This window comes from Plectropomus leopardus, chromosome 13 (genome assembly GCF_026936395.1).
Source record: "Plectropomus leopardus strain MGB_pleo_1.0 chromosome 13, ASM2693639v1, whole genome shotgun sequence".
Classification (NCBI taxonomy): Eukaryota; Metazoa; Chordata; class Actinopteri; order Perciformes; family Serranidae; genus Plectropomus; species Plectropomus leopardus.
The window spans coordinates 12,345,322-12,364,588 of record NC_142188.1 but is presented as its reverse complement, the minus strand read 5'-3'; the positions used below and the strand labels follow the sequence as shown (position 1 = coordinate 12,364,588).

General features: G+C 39.9%; 2 protein-coding genes across 5 annotated transcripts in view; both read right to left on the bottom strand.

Annotated features, from left to right (window-relative positions):
• LOC121954631 (phytanoyl-CoA hydroxylase-interacting protein-like) overlaps nt 1–12,288 on the bottom strand; it is a 58,660-nt gene extending 46,372 nt beyond the window's left edge. Inside the window, exons 1-3 of one of the 2 annotated variants that reach the window (XM_042502265.2) lie at nt 12,030–12,288; nt 11,694–11,827; nt 6,057–6,421 (exon numbers count right to left, since the gene is read on the bottom strand). In XM_042502265.2, coding sequence (XP_042358199.1) covers nt 6,057–6,162 — 106 coding nt within the window. In that variant the 5' untranslated portion in view covers nt 6,163–6,421; nt 11,694–11,827; nt 12,030–12,288. Of the gene's footprint in view, nt 1–6,056; nt 6,685–11,693; nt 11,828–12,029 lie in introns of those variants that run through there. The other variant, XM_088086398.1, reaches the window with a different exon arrangement.
• A 3,392-nt stretch (nt 12,289–15,680) lies between these two features.
• The window catches only part of LOC121954657 (protein bicaudal C homolog 1-like), a 152,660-nt gene continuing 149,073 nt past the window's right edge, over nt 15,681–19,267 (bottom strand). For all 3 annotated transcript variants that reach the window (XM_088086245.1, XM_088086244.1, XM_042502305.2), the window contains one exon: nt 15,681–18,824. In XM_088086245.1, the coding sequence (XP_087942371.1) occupies nt 18,697–18,824 (128 nt within the window). In that variant the 3' untranslated portion in view covers nt 15,681–18,696. The remainder of the gene's footprint in view (nt 18,825–19,267) is intronic.

The window sequence follows — 19,267 nt, the reverse complement described above, 5'->3', positions numbered from 1 at the left end:
GGTTTAAATGCTAATGAAAGGTGTCTGAATGCAGCACAACAAAACAGATCCAGTTTGAAGGGTTAAAGAATTAAATCTGGCTTTTAATAGGTTTCTGAATACACTCACACAATGTGCACCAGGTAGTCTTGCCTGCAGGTAAATACGGTGCTAATCTGCACTCTGTATCCTCTGGGAGTCTGCGAACGCAGGATGAAAGACAGGGGAGCGAAAGCCAAGCAGGATGAAGGTCAGGCGGTAAGGGAAACATTTTACAATCTCACACGGGAGGCCTACATCCTCAGTCTGACATATATTTATGTGCTAGTGTTCTACCTCGGCTCTCATGACTTACACTGTAGCTAATATTAATTCTGTTGACCCATAATTTTAGCCTGGAAGCCATTATACTGTAATGAGTTGTCTTAAAATTTATTGCATTGTATTATAATCCTGTGCATGAGGCGGAGGGATGGGGATTTTTGCCTCATCATGATGAAGCAAAATGAGTGTCAGTTTTTTGAGCCCTCACTTAGGGGCTTATGAGCACAGATTACTCCTGCTGTGCACACATGTACAGCGGGTTCAAGATGACATAGGAGCACCGCACATGTATAGCGAAATAATTACATTTCAAAAGATGGATTGAATCTGCTAAGCTCCATCAAATGGACCTCATTGGGCACTGGCCTTTTAACTCAGCTTGCAGTCAAATGCCACAGTGTGGAATAGCAATAGATGCAGAAGGATCAATAAAAATCTTGTTAACATGCGTACGTAGGACTGTCCTAATGGCCCTCTGTAGTAGGATTTGTTCCAGTCACACCTGGCTTGATGCTGTGAATTACTTTTCAGCACTCTTTACTGGTGAGAGGAAGGTGATTTGATTTCCATTCACCTGCATAATGTAAATGTACTCTCAGCGGTGGCCGGCGATAAAAAAGCTTCCACTTTGTGAGACTACGGCGCTGCATTCGAAGGTCCACGCAGCACTCCTAGATTTCTAAACTCTCAGTCGAGGTTAAGGCTGAGAATTCAGTCTGCTGAGTATCGTTGGCGGGTGTGTTACGTGAAAAAAAAGAATTGGCAGATGATGGTGGTACTGATTGTTTCTGACTGAGCAAGTGGGCACTCACGTCAGACAGACAAGCCTCCCACTTTTTAAGTTGCAGTGTTAGGTCTAAAATTGAACTGCAGACACTCACTAGACATCGATGTTTGCTGGCCTTTCAAAATCACGCCTTTGTTGCTCTCAATGCACAGGCAAGACGGAGACAGGGAGCGTAAACAATGATCTGTTCATCAGGCTCACACAGTCTGCGGTCCACCGTTTACACATCAATAAGCCCCCGACCAGCAAAAAAAGACCAAGTAAGGACGTTTTAATAACACAACCTTTAAAGATAAAGTGAACTCCATCTTTCTTTAGGTTCAGAATCGACCCATTCCTTTTTTTACAAATTAAAAAAATACGAAGACCTTCAAGGAGGACAGATCTATTTTTTCATTTTTCCTAAACTTGTCCGAAACCAGAATGAGTCATCATTTCTCATTTGCATAGACTTTGAATTCTCAAACAACAGGCTGATGTAAAATCCTTCAACTATGTTTTTGAACAGAATCTTGTATAGACGGATTTTATATAACAGCATTTGGGCTCTGAAAAACACACAAAAGGAACATTAGCATGAATATTTGAAGAGACTGCTTGATAATAAATCTCAAAGAAAGCTCAGAATTATGTTATACAGCAAAGTCATCTGCAAGTGAATATAATATGCAGCTGATAATATGTACCTGTAACTCTTGCCAACACAGTCATGGTACACAACTGCTCACACTGAACACTGGCCAAACTAAAATGCCAGCTTACTCAGACGATGCTGTAACGTCATAAGGCCAGCCTGCTGTCATATCATATTGGAACATATCCCATAAGCTCTACAAAAGTTCACTTGTTATCACAAGAGTAAATCTGCAAAACAGTCTACCGCCATGCTAGCAGTCCTGTGAGACAGGCCTGTCACGATAATTACATTACCGCCTTAATGAGGTCAGCAAAAATGATCATGGTCATGTCCATATACCGTATGACATTGCAATTGTATTCAAATGTGTGTTTGTTTACATAATGTCAACAACATTTTAGCCAAGACAATGCTGGAATTAACAGGGTTTTCGCATCATAATTTTTGGATTATCCAAGGAAAAAAATCACCTGATGATAGAGCTAGATGAAAAATGAAGGGATCCCCAGAGTCGAAAATGGATGTCTATACCACATTTCATAGCATTCAATCCAATAGTATTTGAGACATTTGACAAAAAAAACAGCATAAATGTCAACCTTATGATGGGGATAGAGGAAAAGTCAGGGGAATACCAAAATCAATAGACTACATCTTCTGGGGACCATGAATAACTATACCACATTTCACGCAATCTATCGAAATAGTCATGGAGATATTTCAGGCTAAACCATAGTGATGGACTGACCAACAGTCCAAAACTGCCATCCATACAGCCACATTGCTATTGTGTTTAGTAAAAATCTTTTGATAATGTCTGAAATGCAGCTAATTTGGCCCTCTTAGTAATTGTTTCTCCCACTGCCTGTTTAATCTCCCAAAACTTCGTCTCAGGGTGTTTAAAAGTAAAGCCTTTTGTTCAAGTGTTGCAGCACTGCATTTGAGGAAACAAAGCCATTGTTGACTAGTAATTGGCAGGCTCGGCACTGAGGGAGCTTTTATTCAACTTGACAGTTACTGATGAAGTTAAGGCACCTTTATGAGATATTTTCCTACCCATCTATCCCTCCATCCATCCATCCGTCCATCTGTCTGTCTGTCCATCTGTCTGTCTGTCTGTCTATCCTGGGCACACACACACTGCCAGACAATGTCACAGCAGCAGTGTTTCGGGCTGAGAGATTTCAGACAGTGCAGATACAGTACTTGGTTGCATAAATGGCAGCCATCCATCATGACAACTTAATTATGTCAGCAGCCATGGCACAAAATGCCTCACAAGACATGTAGTGTGTATTTCATTACCCCCTGTGAGTACGCATTAACTGTGGACATAAAATCAAAATGGTGGTCCCAGTCAGCCTTGCAGAGGTTGGTGACAAATTCATATCCAGGCAAAACCATGTCCCCAAACCTCTGCACACCAACAGCTGAGACATCTGTAAATTTTCCACCTCTCATCACTCCCTACTTGATGCTTATTCATGTCACAACCCCGTCACCACACTGAACCATTAAGGCTGTGACCGACCCTCTAACACAGGAGTCACACAGAAACAACTTGTATCCCACTATGTCTTTTTGTGTATTGAAATGCTCAAACAATCCTCAGTGTGTGTGTGTGTGTGTGAGGGAGAGAGAGAGCTCTTTCCCACAGAGGGCCTACTGAGGCTGCATGCACTTTCATTTGCTGGGTCAGCATAGGCACATAAGCCTCTCATGCTGACAATTAAATATTAATGGATTTGGGAGATAAATTTAGAAAGCTACGTGGAGCTGAAATGAATACCGTCCTTGGGAAAATGTACGTATTGAACAGATAATAGAACAGTCCATTTCCAAGAAAGCTAAAAGCTTGCTAAGGAGTCTTCTACATGGGGCGTGGCAGGGGAGTATAAACTAGAGTACTTCTGGAGGTGATTTAACCCTTTGAAACATGAGCAAGTTGGCTTGATTTCTTTCAAAAGCATGTGAGAAAGAAGAGAATGAACAACTTAAAAAGACATGGCCAGAATTTAGGAGGATATTTATAAAAAATTGAAAGAAAACTGCCTGAAAATAAGCAACAAAAAAGAAAAGTAAAAACCAAAATCAAACAAGAAAATGACCTTAAGAAAGTGCTAAAAAAAGAGAGAACAAATACCTGATAAAATGCTTTTTATCTGTAACATAATTTTTAGATTTATGAATATGATTTTCTTGACATTCTTCCCTTGTGTTTTTGATAATGTCATGTCATCTCCATCCAGCTAATTTTCAGATAATTTGCTTATCGACTTTTATAGTTTTTTCTTTTCTTTTCTTTTCTTTTCTTTTCTTTTTTTTAAATTTGAGGAACATTTCTTGCCAAGTTGCTCATTGTCTTTTTCTTACGCTTTCAACAACAAAAAAACTAAGCACAAGAAAACTAATGAGAGAAATTAAAATTCAGGAGTTTGTCAAAATAACAGGAATACTTATATAATCCAAACAACAATACAAATAATTCTCAACTAATTTTTAACATTAGAAACTTTACTTACTATTTTACTAAGGAGAACTGGACTGCATTTTAGAGTGCAGGTATTGTGTGCACTGTGTGTGTCAGAATCAAATCTCAGTTGTCAGACCAACAAGTGCCGATCATTTGTGTAGAAAAGTCCTTATCCTACACAAAAACTGACTCTCATGCCTCATGATAAACATGTTGTCCAAAGTAATGACTGAATCTATGCATATCTAATAGGCAATATGGGCAGATCATAATGGCACTGACATAGACTGTATAGTGACATTTTAACTGCACAAATGATAATATGAGTGTTTCAAGTACCATCCACAGCACATGGACTATTTGAGTTCACAATTCTAGAAACTACTCTGCCATACTTCAGCAACGAGCGTGCATAATCTGCACAGAGGGTGGACATTGTAACTGTGTTGCTCCATAAACAGAGTGGATGTGGGTGTCTCAAGGACACAGAGACACTATTTACACTGGGCAATCCACTTCATAAATAGGAAAGTGGCTGTCGTGCTGCAAAGACCGGTAAACCTGCACAAAGCTGGCACAGGATCCATTAGAGAAGTCTAGCCCCAGCCTATACAGCACCATTATTAAAATTACAGCTTTAGAATCAGGCCAACAAAGCACTAAGAGGATATAAACTGCGTCCTGCTGTATTACATTACAAGGAGTAGCTCTGGCAGATGAGAAAATGAGGTGGTGTGGTACAATGGCTGCACTGTGATCAGATGCTGGGGGGGGGGGTCCTTTGGAGTGGAGGCTCAATGAAGACACACCATTTACTCCAACCAGTAAATTCGAAACAGAAAAATAATCTGGTGTCGCTAAAAAAAAAAAAAAATTGAGTCAGCTGTGACAGGGTGATTTCATCCCATTATTGCCTGGGGTGTGAATTTATCTACAATCTTAATTAAAAGGGGATCTGTGTGATCATGCATCAGATGTGGGATCAGTTGTGTGTAATTGCACTGATGGGTGTGTAGGGCTGCACTGCCACACACACACACACACACACACATACACGTGGGTGCAGCCATGTTTGAGCCTCTCATTCTCTCCTGATGATGACTTGCTTTTTTTCCTCCCGACCATTAAATTCGCATCAGGGTTAAGCCTGCTCATGTAAAAACTGCTCAGCCGTTTTCACACAATAAAACTAGCTCATAGATGCCTTCTAATCACTTATCAAATTCACATTAACTCTCTGTTTGATGGTTTATATGCAGAAAACTTTTGGATTCAGAGAAGTCAGACTATCCAGCATGGATGCAGCTGGATGATGAATTATAAATGAATAAACGCAGAGGGAGAGTTTTACGTAAGTTGAGGGCGCAAATAGAAAACTAAAAACGTCTTTTATAATAGGAAAATGTACAGGATGTTATGCACTATGTGGAAATAAACTGATAAAGGCATCTCCCTGAGATAAAGACACAAGCAGCGGTTATAGGCGGGGTGGCTGCCTGTCTCTGTCCATGTCTGTGGTGCTGAAATAAAGACACTTCACACCGTTTCCTCGCCTGTGCATGTTCAGTCTGCAGATTTCTTTTCACTCTCTTTTCTTATGAATGAATGAGCAAAACCTTGCTGCCACTGTAAAGACACTCAGCTATTCCACACACGCACAAGCGCACCATCCCTCCATCCAGGGAACCGGCGGAACGACCGGCCCCTACTCCCTTTCAACACACAATAAGGGTACGCATGCAGCTTAAAACCAATGGCAAAACGCACTGTTTAATGCAGCGACTCTGATATTAACACCACGGCCTAATGCACCGATAATATGCGCAATACTCCATGAAAGGCTAATCTGTCCTTACCATCTCGCTCGCATAACTGTATGGCGTCCAAGCTCAGGTCCTTGATCATCCCCTCGCAGGGACTTAATGGACTGGTGATGTTGTGCGCCAAGCCTGGTACCTCCATCTCTGCAGAACAGCCTGGGTGATGCTACTGGTGAATTTGCTGTCGCTCGTTAAATATTACACTTGCACAACAACAGCAGGCTTCCGTCCACGCTCGTCAGGGAAAAGAAAGCGAAAGAGAGACGGGTTTTCAGTCAGTCCCCTGCTCGTTCAGCTCTCCTCTCTCGTCTCCTGGGTGGTGTGGCTAGTGGCGCGTCAGCGGAATCGTCACGGGCGCGAACAGCAGAAGCCGCCACTTCGGGTTTGAGGCATAACAGCTCCTGCAGAGATACGTTTTTAAATGTATGAACCTCAAAGATGGTGCGTTTATCTTATTTCATGCGTGCACGCAGCAGCGCGCCTTCAGAGCCACAAGTGTGCGCGCGTGCGTGTGCCCTATGTGTTACTCCACCGCGGGACAGTTGAACATGAATACTTGAGCGGATTAGTGCAGAGACGTTCCGCAAATTCAATGGCTTCTTATGCAACCAGATTAGCCCGGTGTTTCCTCCTCCGGTTCAGGGCTCCATCCAAACCGGCCACACACTCCCGTTTTTTTCCCCCCATTTCACGTTCAACGTCATCCCACCACGGCTCGCTCTCATGTCCTTATTTGGCGAGGTGTAGCCCTGTCTCGCAGGAGCGCAGGTGCAAATGGACCACACAGTAATGAGCTGGGGGACATATTGCGCGACTTAATAAATGGACTACCTTATAGACGACCCCTCTTGCATTGTAATAGCACATAATAAAATGCAAAACCATGTCAGCTCATCGCCAAAAAACAATACTTCATGCTTGGCTGTGGGGGGTGTGTGTTTATCATTATCTCCCCTGCTACGCCCTCTTTATCAGTGGCTCCCAGGAACAGGATTGCCAAGGCATGAAAGGTCAAGTGCACAGGCAATTTGTGGCTAAACACACACTGAATACTGCAGGCACCTCTTGTGACATTGTTGGGCCGTGCTGAAGTCATTTCTGATCATCATGGAGTCATGTTCGGTCTTAGATTTCCTTTGTCAGTGTTGTCTCCTCTCCATTCTCCATAGGGGTGCATCACAGTGAGGCGATGTCACTTTCTATTTGTTTTTGTTTCTCTCTGTGTTACACAAGGCGCCCTGAGGAGACAGAGTGTTTATCTATTCAGTGGACAACGAATTCTGCAGCTGCGCCTATGGGACCCCTGAGTCATGCTGTGCAGAGCTGCTGCACTATAGTCTTTGAATTATAGGAGGGAAGCCACCCTAACTCATCTCTGTGAGGCACGCTGACACAGCATCATCATCACCTCTGGAGTTGGAACTGAGGAGGAGAGAGAGCGTTACACAATCGCAAAGAGCAACGTGATCGCTTTTATGTTCATTTTTGGATACAGTAAACTAGCTGTTTGAGCGTTTTCATGCACATTGGGGGATTTAAAAAAACGAGGTTTTGCTGGGCAGGCGAATTAAAACCCTGGTAAGCTCCTAATCACTGTGGCATTCAGATTCAAACATATTAAATGCACCACTGAAGTGCCTGAATTTACTCCTTGCTCAGATTTCATGAGTTGCATCTCGCTCAAATCTTTCTGCCTGGTAAATTGCAACTCATTAAAAGTGAAGGTCAACATGCAGATCATAGCAAACACAGAGCCATCTGTGCACGAGAAGTTGCTGCTATAGATTCAGTGTCAACAGATGAAAACGATCTATAATTTCATCTGTGAAGGACAGTTATATATAGCATGCTTTTCTGTGTTTACTATCTTACCAACTGCCCCCATGCTGTCTAAGATGGCTTGATTACTAAAGAGCTTTGCACTGATATCCACAGATTAACACAGCATCTGTTTAAAATGACTGTTTCCACCATAATTGCATAAACCAGTGAATGAGCTCATCACAAGTCTATGGGCAGACATGGAAAACAAAAACTCAGCTAATGGTATGTCAAATTAAACAAATAAAAATAAAAAAAAGCTCATCGCTATGAACGGCATCATCTATATCTCTCTGTCACTATGCCTGATGTGCTTATCTAGTGCGGGAGAGAAGGAGGAGGAGGAGGTGGTGGAGGATGAGGCCGACCGATTCTGGAGGGTTCCTTCTAATCCTACCATCCATCCGTCCTCCTTGCCATCCCTCTCTCCATCCACCCGTATCCCCTCCAGCGAGAGTCATCGTGCATTAGCGTCAGTGTTTCCAGTAGAGCTGCAGGAGGACGAGTGAGAGCGACACAGAGTCCCATGTAACACACACCCAGCCAAGTTCATCCCCTCCCCCTCCTCTCCTTCTCCATCCTTCCTCTTCACCTGTTTTACCTTTTTTCACTTCACATTTACTTCCTCCTCTATCTCCTTTTCTTATTGTCACATTTCCTACATCCTCTCTGTTGCTACTCCAGATCTCCTAAATTACTTTGCAGGGTCACTGTGCATCTGTGTGTGTGTGTATATTATATGCCCTGTTTTGGCAGTCCACTCTGATTTGCTCACTCTGCTGTGCTTAGAGCTCACAGGCCATGTGGACTCACAGTGACAGATGGGGCAATAGCAGGGAGAGAGGCGTAGTAAGAGTCGGAGAAAAAAAAGCCAAATATGTTTAAAAATTATAGAAGAATGAAGAAAAATCCAAATATCCCTCTTGTTGTATTTACTTCTTGCTTTCTACATCATCCTCCATCTTCCACACACCCACACCCTGCGGTCACCACACATCCCTCCTCATCTGAGAGGTCAGTTACAAGCCAGTATATGGAGCACAGGCTGCAACATTTTACATTAGCGGAAAACAATACAGAGTCTCCAGGGTTCAATGTGTGTGTGTGTGTCACTGCACACCACAAACACATTTGTCTGAGGGAAGTAAATGAAGCGTGTCATTGATCTGCAGTGTGAGCTCTGGCCTTAGCTTGATTGATAAAGGCCGTGTGTGTCTGAAGGTCTCGAAATGAAACCACAGTTTGTCTGATTTTTAGCATGAAATGCCCTTCACCTTCCATCTCTGTTTTAACAGTAAAATCTAACAAATTAAATTCATTGTTGGCCAACATGAAACACCAAGCCCACACATTGAGAGAATAATTAAAAGCGGTGATGTTACTAATACAATTAATTTAACTGATAGAGAGAGCCAAGTATAGGAAAAGCTGAAAGGATTAGTTTAACATTTGGTTGCATGTGCTTTTTTGCCTTGGTGGAAAAAGGAATCAATGCCGCTCTCATGTTTATCAGATAAATATGCAGTGAGAGCAAACAATTAGCAAGGCGGAGGTAACAAAAACCAACTACCAGCACCTTAATCCTTTCAAAATGAGCAAATTGGTTTGATGTCTTTAAAAACCACGGGGAGAAAGCAATGAGCAACTAAACATGACATTGCCCAAAAATTTGCCCCCCAAAAAGTACCAAGAAAACTATCTGAAAATATTATAAATATTGTTAAAATATCATAAAATTATAAACATAAATTTTCCCTTTTTTGGACAATTTTCTAACAATCTTCCCCTCCTTTTAAAAACTATTTTTTTTAGGTTTTATCAGGTAATCTTCTTGTCACCCTTTGGTCATTTCCTTTTTCCCTGTTTTTGAAAGAAATTAAACCAATCTGCTCAGGTTTCAAAGGGTCAAATAGCTTGTGGAAGGTGTCTAAATGCAGCACAAAAAAACTGATGTTGATCCAAGTTTCCAGAGGTTAAATAAAAATTAAAGCTCACTACTTAACATATTATATTTTGTTTGATTAACATGCACAAAATCCAATGTGTAAAAACATTTTGGCATTTTATCAGGAGGTGATGCAGCCAGTTTGTTCTGTGCAAGCCCCCAGGAACAGCACGGAGTTCTGAAGCCAATTTTCATAGTGGCTGAACTTAAATTACAACTGCCAGGTCTGTCACATGGTGTAGTTTTTGAGTGTAACTCCACAAAATGACTTGTTTAAGTATTAGGATTTAATACATTTGGTCCGATAACATTTAAAAATTCTAGAAGAGCCTCACAATTAAATTGTTTTATCCCAGTTCAGATTATCAGAGAGCAAAGTGAGAAATTAGCCATTTGGCCAGTGGAAGTTTTTAGTGCACTTTAGTATCCCCAAGATGTGAAAAATCCGGGTATTTGTTAGGGATGCACAACACTGGATTTTTCACCAATATCTCATATGCCTAAATGATTCAATTCATTTGGCTGATAACCAATAACTATATATCCACATTTTCTCCACCTAATTTTAGTGATCATAAAGTCTCTCCTGTAGTGGCATTAACATCATATTATGCGTACTCTTATCGTGATGGCTGACCAGCAGATGGAAACGTGAAATAATAAAAATGCTTTTTAGTCTATGTAAAATTCATTCATTGTGCAAAAGGTACATCAACTTAGCATTTATGTTTTGTACATGTTCAGTTTATCAATAAAAATAAAATTTGTTTGTTGTATCAACAGAAACTAGCATTCCGATATTTCATTTTAAAGCCAATATCTGAGGATGCCAATATTATTGTGCATCCCATTTAATTTTATATCCCGGAGGCTGAACATTTTTGACTTAATGCGTCCACTGAGAAACTTGCACAGGCTCTGCCTGCCCCGCATCTCCGGTTCTCTTTAAACATCCATCGTTATGTGCTGGACTTTTCCTTGGCTGGAAACAATAACATCCTAAAGCCTTTTGTGGTTACCTGCCAAGAAATAGTGGACTCATAACACCCACTAAAACCACAACTTGTTGTTTTTACACTTTCACTTTTGTACAGATTTAACAAATGAGATAAACATGTTAATGAGAGAGATTTAAATGTGCTGTTAGGTGGGTTTTGTTAGCGTTGGACAGAGCATGACCTCTGGGTTCAGTCTTTTACGCTAAACTAACTGATTATGGCTCCTGCTTCATATTAAGCAGACAAACAGTAAAAGTGGCATCAATCTTCACATCCGTCTCTTGGCAACAAAGCAATTAAGAACATTTCCCCAAATGTTAAATTATTCCTTTAACCTTTTGAACCCTGAGCTAATTGGCTTGATTTCTTTCAAAAACATGGGAAGATGACAGTAAGCAACAAAAAAAAAGATCCAAAATAAGCAGAAAATTAGTTTTTTTTTTTTAAAAAAGTACTAGTAAATTACCTGAAATATAAACAAACAAAAAAACAACAGCAAACAAAACAAAAATAATGAGAAAGAAAAGGAAGTTAAAAAACACACAAGCAAGACTTGGCAAAAGTGCTTGAGAGAAAATTATAATTTTGCTCAGGGTTCAAAGGTTGAATACGGGTGAATGGCTTCTAAAAGCAGCACAAGAAAAGTAATGTCGCTCCAGATTTCAGAGGGTTAATAGATGTCATGATTCAGTGATTCAGAAAAGTTTTTACCAATTATGCCTACACCTCATTGTGAAATTGTATTTTATTCCAAAAACACTTACATTGTACATTTTGGTTACCATTTAAAATTTTTCAATGCAATTATTTATAATTTATATTAATACTATTATATTATATTTAGTAATATTTGTTTACTGTCCATGCATCAAAACACCAATTCAAATTCCTTGAATGTGAATTACTTACCAGACTGGGATGTCTGTGATGGGCTGCATGTATCCTCTGATGGAGTCTGGACGGATGCTGATGGATGAGACCTGGAGGCGTCTCATGGATGGACTCACAGCTGTGACTCTCTCTGGGTCTGACTGTGATGAAACCTGCAGATGGAGGCTGGTTTTATCAGTCTGAAATGACAGCTGACAGCTCACACAAGTTTTACACTCTGACAGGAACAGCGGTGATTTTAGGTGGAAAAAGTGTCTAGTTTGGACAGATGCAAAACCAGAAGACAACATAATTTTACATATTAGGCTATTTTACATTTTACAGTTTAATAATACCATCAATGCGACTGAGCACCTGTTCTCCTCACGGTGCGGTTACTCTGGTGAGCTCCTTTAGTTTTGGTAGCTGCTGGCTATGTTTGCCTACTTTCACCACGCTGTCCTGCTGCCTTCACGCCTCCTTTCGAAAACACGCAGGAGATCATGAAAGTTGCTCTTAAACAGATAACATCTCCTCCGCATGGCGCTACTTTCATGTTCATGTTATCGAAGATAATCCACATGTTTACGGTGACAGCGGTGATTACTCCCTCCCTAAATACATGCTAACTTCTGACAGCTACGTGTAAAGGACCACATGACAAACAGCCAATCATATTGCAGTTACGCACCAGGTGATCAGCCCTACCTGTCATGAAATGTGTGCCATCCGATTTGTCAAAGGTTTTGGGCATGCGCACTGCTCTCTCACTCTCAGCACTAGACATTGCGGCTATCCACAAGTTATTTAAAACCATTTAAAAACTATTATACCGAGCCACTGACATTAAATTGTATAATAACGATACTTTAAGCAAATTAATCCAGCATGAAATATATTAATTGGTTACTCAGGACCATTAAAACCACTTTTTTTTGCTGCATCATGGGAGACTTTTTCAGCCGTCTTTATTTATCTTAGACAGCGGACTGAGTTGGAGATGGGAAAATAACAAGCATAAATAAGATGGGGTTAAATTAAGGAAAAAAAGACTTTTTATTACATTTAGTGTCATTTGGGCCTGGACCAGTATTTTTGCTTCTGGGATAAATATGCTTGTAAGGTTGAAACCAAATGACTAAGAGAGGTAGAAAAGAAAAAAAAAAAAAAAAAAAAAAAAAGGTAAACAGCGACTATGAGCCAGACTTATCAGACACTGTGAACATATTGTCCACTGGATATGGGCCAGGTATGGTGAGGTAGCAACCGAGTCACAGCTCCTCTCATTTACACCTTCCCTGCAAAGGCAAGCTGCTCATGAGAACAATATGTGATGCTGTGGACTCTGCTGGTCTTTGAGTGGGGCGGCCGCCAGGATGCAGAATAAATGCATGGCTGGTTAGTCATAAAAAGCTCGTCGCTTCTGTTCTCTGCAATTTAGCCGTCTTTCACTCCGTCCGTCTCTCGCAATACAACATGAAATTCAAATTAGTCATGCTAGGCACTGAGAATGATTGCCAGCTGTGGCGTACAAATAATCGCCCTAAGTGAGGTGAAGAGAGACTTTGATATTTGTGATTTAATAGCTTTTCTCCACAGCCATTATGCTTGAAGCTGTGGGATTTTTTATAGGGTAAATGTAAGGGTTTTTGTTCAGCTACTTTAAGGTGGAACTATTTTCTGAGAAGCTGAGATTTCATTACTGCTTTATCATATGAGGAATTGGCAGCAGACAGTATAATGCATGTTGCATTAACCTTCCTACTCACCACCTCCGAGCACCTCAGGGTAACATACCAGTATTTACATCCTCTTCAGTGTTGTGGTTCTCAAATGAAGGCGGTGTGTTTTCTTTGTGGAAAATAATGTCAGAGGATGAGTGAGTGAGTCACAAGCTGCCACAGAACATACTGTAGTTCAGTGGCACCACCTGTTTCTGCTGAAGGCTCATTTGTTTTGGATGAGAGGCGCTCTCTCTAGCTCTATTTGCTATCTGAACATTAATTTACTGCCATAAACAGAGAGGCCTGTGGACGAGGGTTGGAGCTGATGATCATAAATAAAACAGAAAAGTTAATCACCTTCCTCACCTCATACAAAATACAGCTTAAAAAAGTGTTTGTGCCTGTAAAGTCTCTACATTTCCAAAACTAAACTCTGATATTCAAAACTACAAGATTAAATACACATTAGAAGTGATACTGTATGTTATAAAGTCTGTTGTCTCTTAAGTAAACAGCATTTATTTTTTAAGCATCCCACATATAGTCAGTAATTTTATATTATTTATTAATTTCTAAACATGTAATAATCTGTTGCTGAGTAACAATCGTCCATTGTTTATCATCAGAGAAGTGAGTACATTTTAAGTGGCAACACTGCCCCCCTGAGGTTTTCAGTAACAGTACCTGAGCACAGAATTTTGCAGGAAAACACTTCATTATGTGTAGTGGTTGTCTGTTCTTTACAGTCAAAAGGTTCACCCTCTAATTTTGCTGAGCTTTTCATATTTAGTAAGAGAGAATGTAAGGGCTTAATGCAAATGCCAAATTTGTGACCTCACTCAAACTGATGATTTTAAATGATTATATGACATAATCCTGGGGGAAAATAAATAAATAAATAAATAATAATAATAATAAAACAACAACAATACTAATGTCAACTACTAATGCCAATAACAATGTCAACAAAAAAATAAAAAGTAAAATAAACAAGGAGGAAAATTGTGCAAAGAAAAAAAAAATTTCAGGACAGATGGGCAGTAAATTAAGAGTTTTGAGACTTAGCTTAAAATGAAATTGTTCTCATGCATTACACTGTATATTGTCTCTGCCAGACTCTCCATCAGTCGCAGCAGATTCATTCTGTTGGATTAAGCAGATCCTGGCTATACGGATTAGGCCTCACGTAGGCATGCATGGCACCATGAACACATGGCACAGGACCGAGCTGCTTCTCAACCTACAGAGAATGCATGTGTTTTTCATTATTTCTCATACTGAGAAGATGAGTGAGTGTCTGGTGAAACCAGCCTTTTAGATTTATAAACCTTATTCTTCATGGGAACTAAAATATGTCTGAGGGATTTTTTGGCATATGCATTTAAAATTTCATAATACCACATTAAAAACAGCTGCAGCAGGAGCTTCAAATTATCTATGCTGTACCATTTTTACACTTTTATACACTGCTTATCTGCTTTATGTGAACTTTCTGGAATAGCAACATTACAGCATCTTACAGAGACTAAAATCCTGAATTTACTTCCATTTTGAGTCTTTGTGGAAGTCACTTGGGACCTGTGTTGTAGTCAAGACCACCACACCAAAACTGAGACCTAGGCATGACTGACACCAGAATGTATCAAGAACAAGGCCAAAACTTTGAGGGGTTGAGACGATATCAAGACCAAGACCAGTGTGAGTCCCACACTGCATGACACATTTATGATCAAATGTGGAACATGAACACCATGGGCCCTCCTCAAATTGATCTAAAAGATATTCCCATGAAAACACCCACAGAAAACAAATAAAGATTGCTCTTCACTCACCTCTGTTAGAGATGTATAGTATATGTATGTGTGTCCGTCTGTGTATTTGTATATCATGAGAAGTGTCTTGATAAAATAATCATAAGGCATTGCAGGGGTGAATTTTATGTGTGGGGATTTTCTTTTGTTTTCTGAGAAAAGAAATACTGTACACTTAGGAGCTGAAGTCAACGTAACATTTGTATTCAACTCTCCTTTTTTTGCACAGGCAATTGACTGATATCACAGCAGTTTTGGTCTTGGCCGATCTTTAAATAAAATCACAAGTCTTCTTTGTCTGAGACTGAGACAAGACTGAGTAAAAATGGGAGGATTCTGAGACAAGATGGAGATCTTCAAAAAGTGGTTTTGAGACTGGTCTCGAGACCAAGACAGATCTCAAGAACTAAAACATTGCTTACAACGATTCTGGACACTGCTGTTTCGCCTTTTTTTTTGTTACATGCAGAAAACAAAACCAAAAGAGGGTCTTTGTTTGCATACGTTTATTACCTTCATAATATTTGAATGTTTGAACAAACATTTTTTTTTTGCCTGCTTGACAGTTTCTCCAAAAAGTCCTGTTTATATCTGTACTACAATACAGTTAGAATAACAATAGCATCAACAGATGCCACAGTGAACAGAGCTTTGGCCACATGGCAATGTTTATACACAAATTCTTCTCTGGACCTTTGTGCAGAATTGTACCTTTCTCACACAAAAACAATGGTTGCCTTAGATGAAAAAGTTGTACAAAAGTTATGTATTATATAATTTCCTTAGTGGTTTACATTTATTATAAATGTACCATTTGATTGCAGTACAAAGACTCCTTCAAATAAATCCCTTTGGGAACAATAAAATGACTAATACAACAAATCGAAGACATAATTGTGAAACTATTCTATCAAGGGCAAAGAGTAGGCAAGCTGGCAGTAAACGTTTTGACTTGAGTTCCTTCACTGATCCGTAATAAATCTGCAATAACATGCATCAATATTATTTTAAACAACATTCACTTGATAAAGACAAGAACCTCTACTGCCCTCCGAGAAAACACATCGGAACAAGATGAAAACAAATGTCTGCTAGGCAGGAACACGAGTCACAGCACTGGGAGAATCAGTGCTCAACAGTTTCAATGTAGTACCATGATGAGTGGGGGCGAAGCAGCCCCGGGTTTCCTCTCAGGATAAACAATCCCTTTCTATATTAGCTTTCTCCCTCTTCATCTCTTTTCTTAAGACTTCAAAGGGAAAAACAAACAAACAAAAAAAAACGTTTACCTGGTTGGCATCGGCAACCATGTCAGAATATTATTCAGTATAGTGTTATTAGCTTGACAACCACATTGAGAATGGCTCAAATCAGATGCGAGGGAGGCTGGAAAGTGGTTAAAAGTGAGCATGGTAAACAATAAATCACCTTAAAGGTAATCATCGCGAATCGACAAGAGGGGAAAAATCAACTTCCCTCTGTATGAGATTACATGAGGACTGCTGATATAGTTAAATTTGGTGAAATGAATGCTAAAAGTGATAATTTCTCAGAAGCATCCTCTAAGTATCTAATAGATTTTATACTCTCATTTAACCCAAGAAAAGAAATTCGTCAGTCTTACTTTTTATCCTTTTTGTACTGCAAATAAAAACACATTTTCTCAGAAAAAAAAAAAACTTTACAAAGAGGCACTTAATTGCACTTGATACAAAGTGCTCAAGACCTTTGAAGACGGATCCTCTGATAAATCTTAAGAACATCACGCAAAATAACACTTGAGTTATCCAAAGTTAATGAATTGTTGGAAAAGGATGTTTTCCTTTTTGAAACACATGACCGAACATAATACAGGAGCCCAGAACAAACACAAGCTCTGACGATAAACACTGCTGCTGCATGCATAATCCTGCTGCTTCATTAAACACTGCTTAACCAGGTTTCCTGGATATTAGATTGCACGACTGATACTAGAAAATTCCAGATTTGTATTTGTTTTCATCTTAAATCTCACGGCCCTTCTGGTGACTTTGGTTCTGTATTTGTGTCTCTTTTATAACACTCATGTGAAATCAGCTTGGCTGTGAATATACTGCTTCTTTGTGTGATGCACCTCCTTTCTGGAGAGTACGGTCAGACCAAAATATTAGTGTTCTCAACAAAATATCTCCCTGCTGAAAAACTAGTTATGTACATTGGCACTTTTTGCTACTGAAGTCGTGGCCTTGCTCTGTTAGGTCACTCCTTGCTCTAACAGCCAGTGAAAAAGGAAGACAAAAAAGGCACTCAGCTCTAGTGTAGCAACTCATGTCCCGGATACATGGAGGAGTGCTTTGTGAGATTTTCGGCGCACAGATGGGGCCACGAGGAGGCCAACACTGACAAATAACAGATGAGACAAAAGACCATGTTCTATAAACAAACAGAGACAGAAAACCACAGAAAGATGCCTGTTGACACAATCAGAGAGAGGCCTTTAAAGCTTAGCCTAACTGCCTCATGTCTCTGCTGCTGTCTCATGGCACAGCCATATTACGGCTCCACAGATTAAAAGGCAGAAAAAAAGTAAAAGATACTCAGAATCTAATTACAAAATCATAGAAACTCATTCATGAAATGTATAAAAAATACAAATGTAAACTGATTACCGTTAAACATCCCACCAATTCCCCTAAAATGGTAATAAAAACTAAAAATAAAATCATAATGCATAATGAGTACAAAATATTTGATTTTTTTTTGTCTAGAAATAAACAGACACACAAACAGACTGCGGCTGGACACAAACACTGACCTCGGAGGAATATCCACCAATCACATCACTTAAAGGCAGCCAAAGGTCAAAGGCCACAATGATACTTTCCCTTTGGTATGTCAAAGTTGATGAAGTCACCACTTCAGCGTGCTGACATTCTTTTGCACTTCATTTGGCGGCGCCCTAAACTCACTTGGAAGTGCTTACATTTGGTTTGGTACAAAATGCATCTGTGCTTTTAGTCAATAAAAAATGCATAGTTATTATTTCAATCTAAGGAATTAGGCTCTCACAGGCAAAAGTCTAGTATTATTAAAGTGCATGTCACTGATACAACAGCATCACACGAATGCAGGTAGTACCAATGTGTTAAATGATTGTACTAATCATTCTGCCTGTTTCCTTGAAGGAAAAGTGGACGAAATACTTGACAGTACCCTTCATCAGAACCATGACTACAAACCTTCATACAAAAATGCTCCAGATAGACTCGATGGCTCTATAAGGAGTGAACACTGAACCTCATGATTATGAGAAATCCCTTTTTTCCATGTTGGCACTTCAGGTAAAACTATGGCTTTTTTAATATATATATATTTATACTATATGGCAACAACAACATTTTGAACAGTCTTAATTCAGCTGAAGCTGAAAGATGGTAAACAACCACTGAAACCTGGGCTGCTGAGGCACAGAAAGACGCTGGGGGCTGGTTTCCCATCATGGACGGATCTGGGGCGGCCTGAAGGCGCCTACCATCGTCCGCTGACGCTGGCCATGTCTGCGTGAAACTGACGGGAAAGGCGGCCGCTCGCTCCCCCTTCCAGGAAAGAGGACCTGATAGGTGGCTCAAATAGTTTCCTCCGGTTCTTGTTTAGTTCTGTGTAAACAAAAAAGGATCACAAAAAATAAATCAAAAGGAGTAAAGGTGATACAAGCATGGTGTTAAGAGTTCTCTACTTTGCCCTGTGAGCTGCACTAAGGGACTGTTCATTATTTATGAGGACGGAGGAATGGTGCATGGTCATTTTTTAAGCACTGTGGAGGGACTTATGTCAAAGATATGTTTTGAGGGTCAAAAACTTTGGCTAACAAACATCAAACGGTAAATGGTTGTATTTGTATATTTTTAAACACTATCTGAACCCTAAAACCTGCCGGTGGGTTTGAAAGGCAGGTTTTTTTAAAAAGCCAAATCACACCACTTTTCAGCCAGAAACAAAATATAAATATAAAAAAACAAAAATATAAAGACACAAAAACTGGTTGGAACTGTTTCAATATAAATACATCTTAGAATAATCATCTAGTTAGACATTCTTT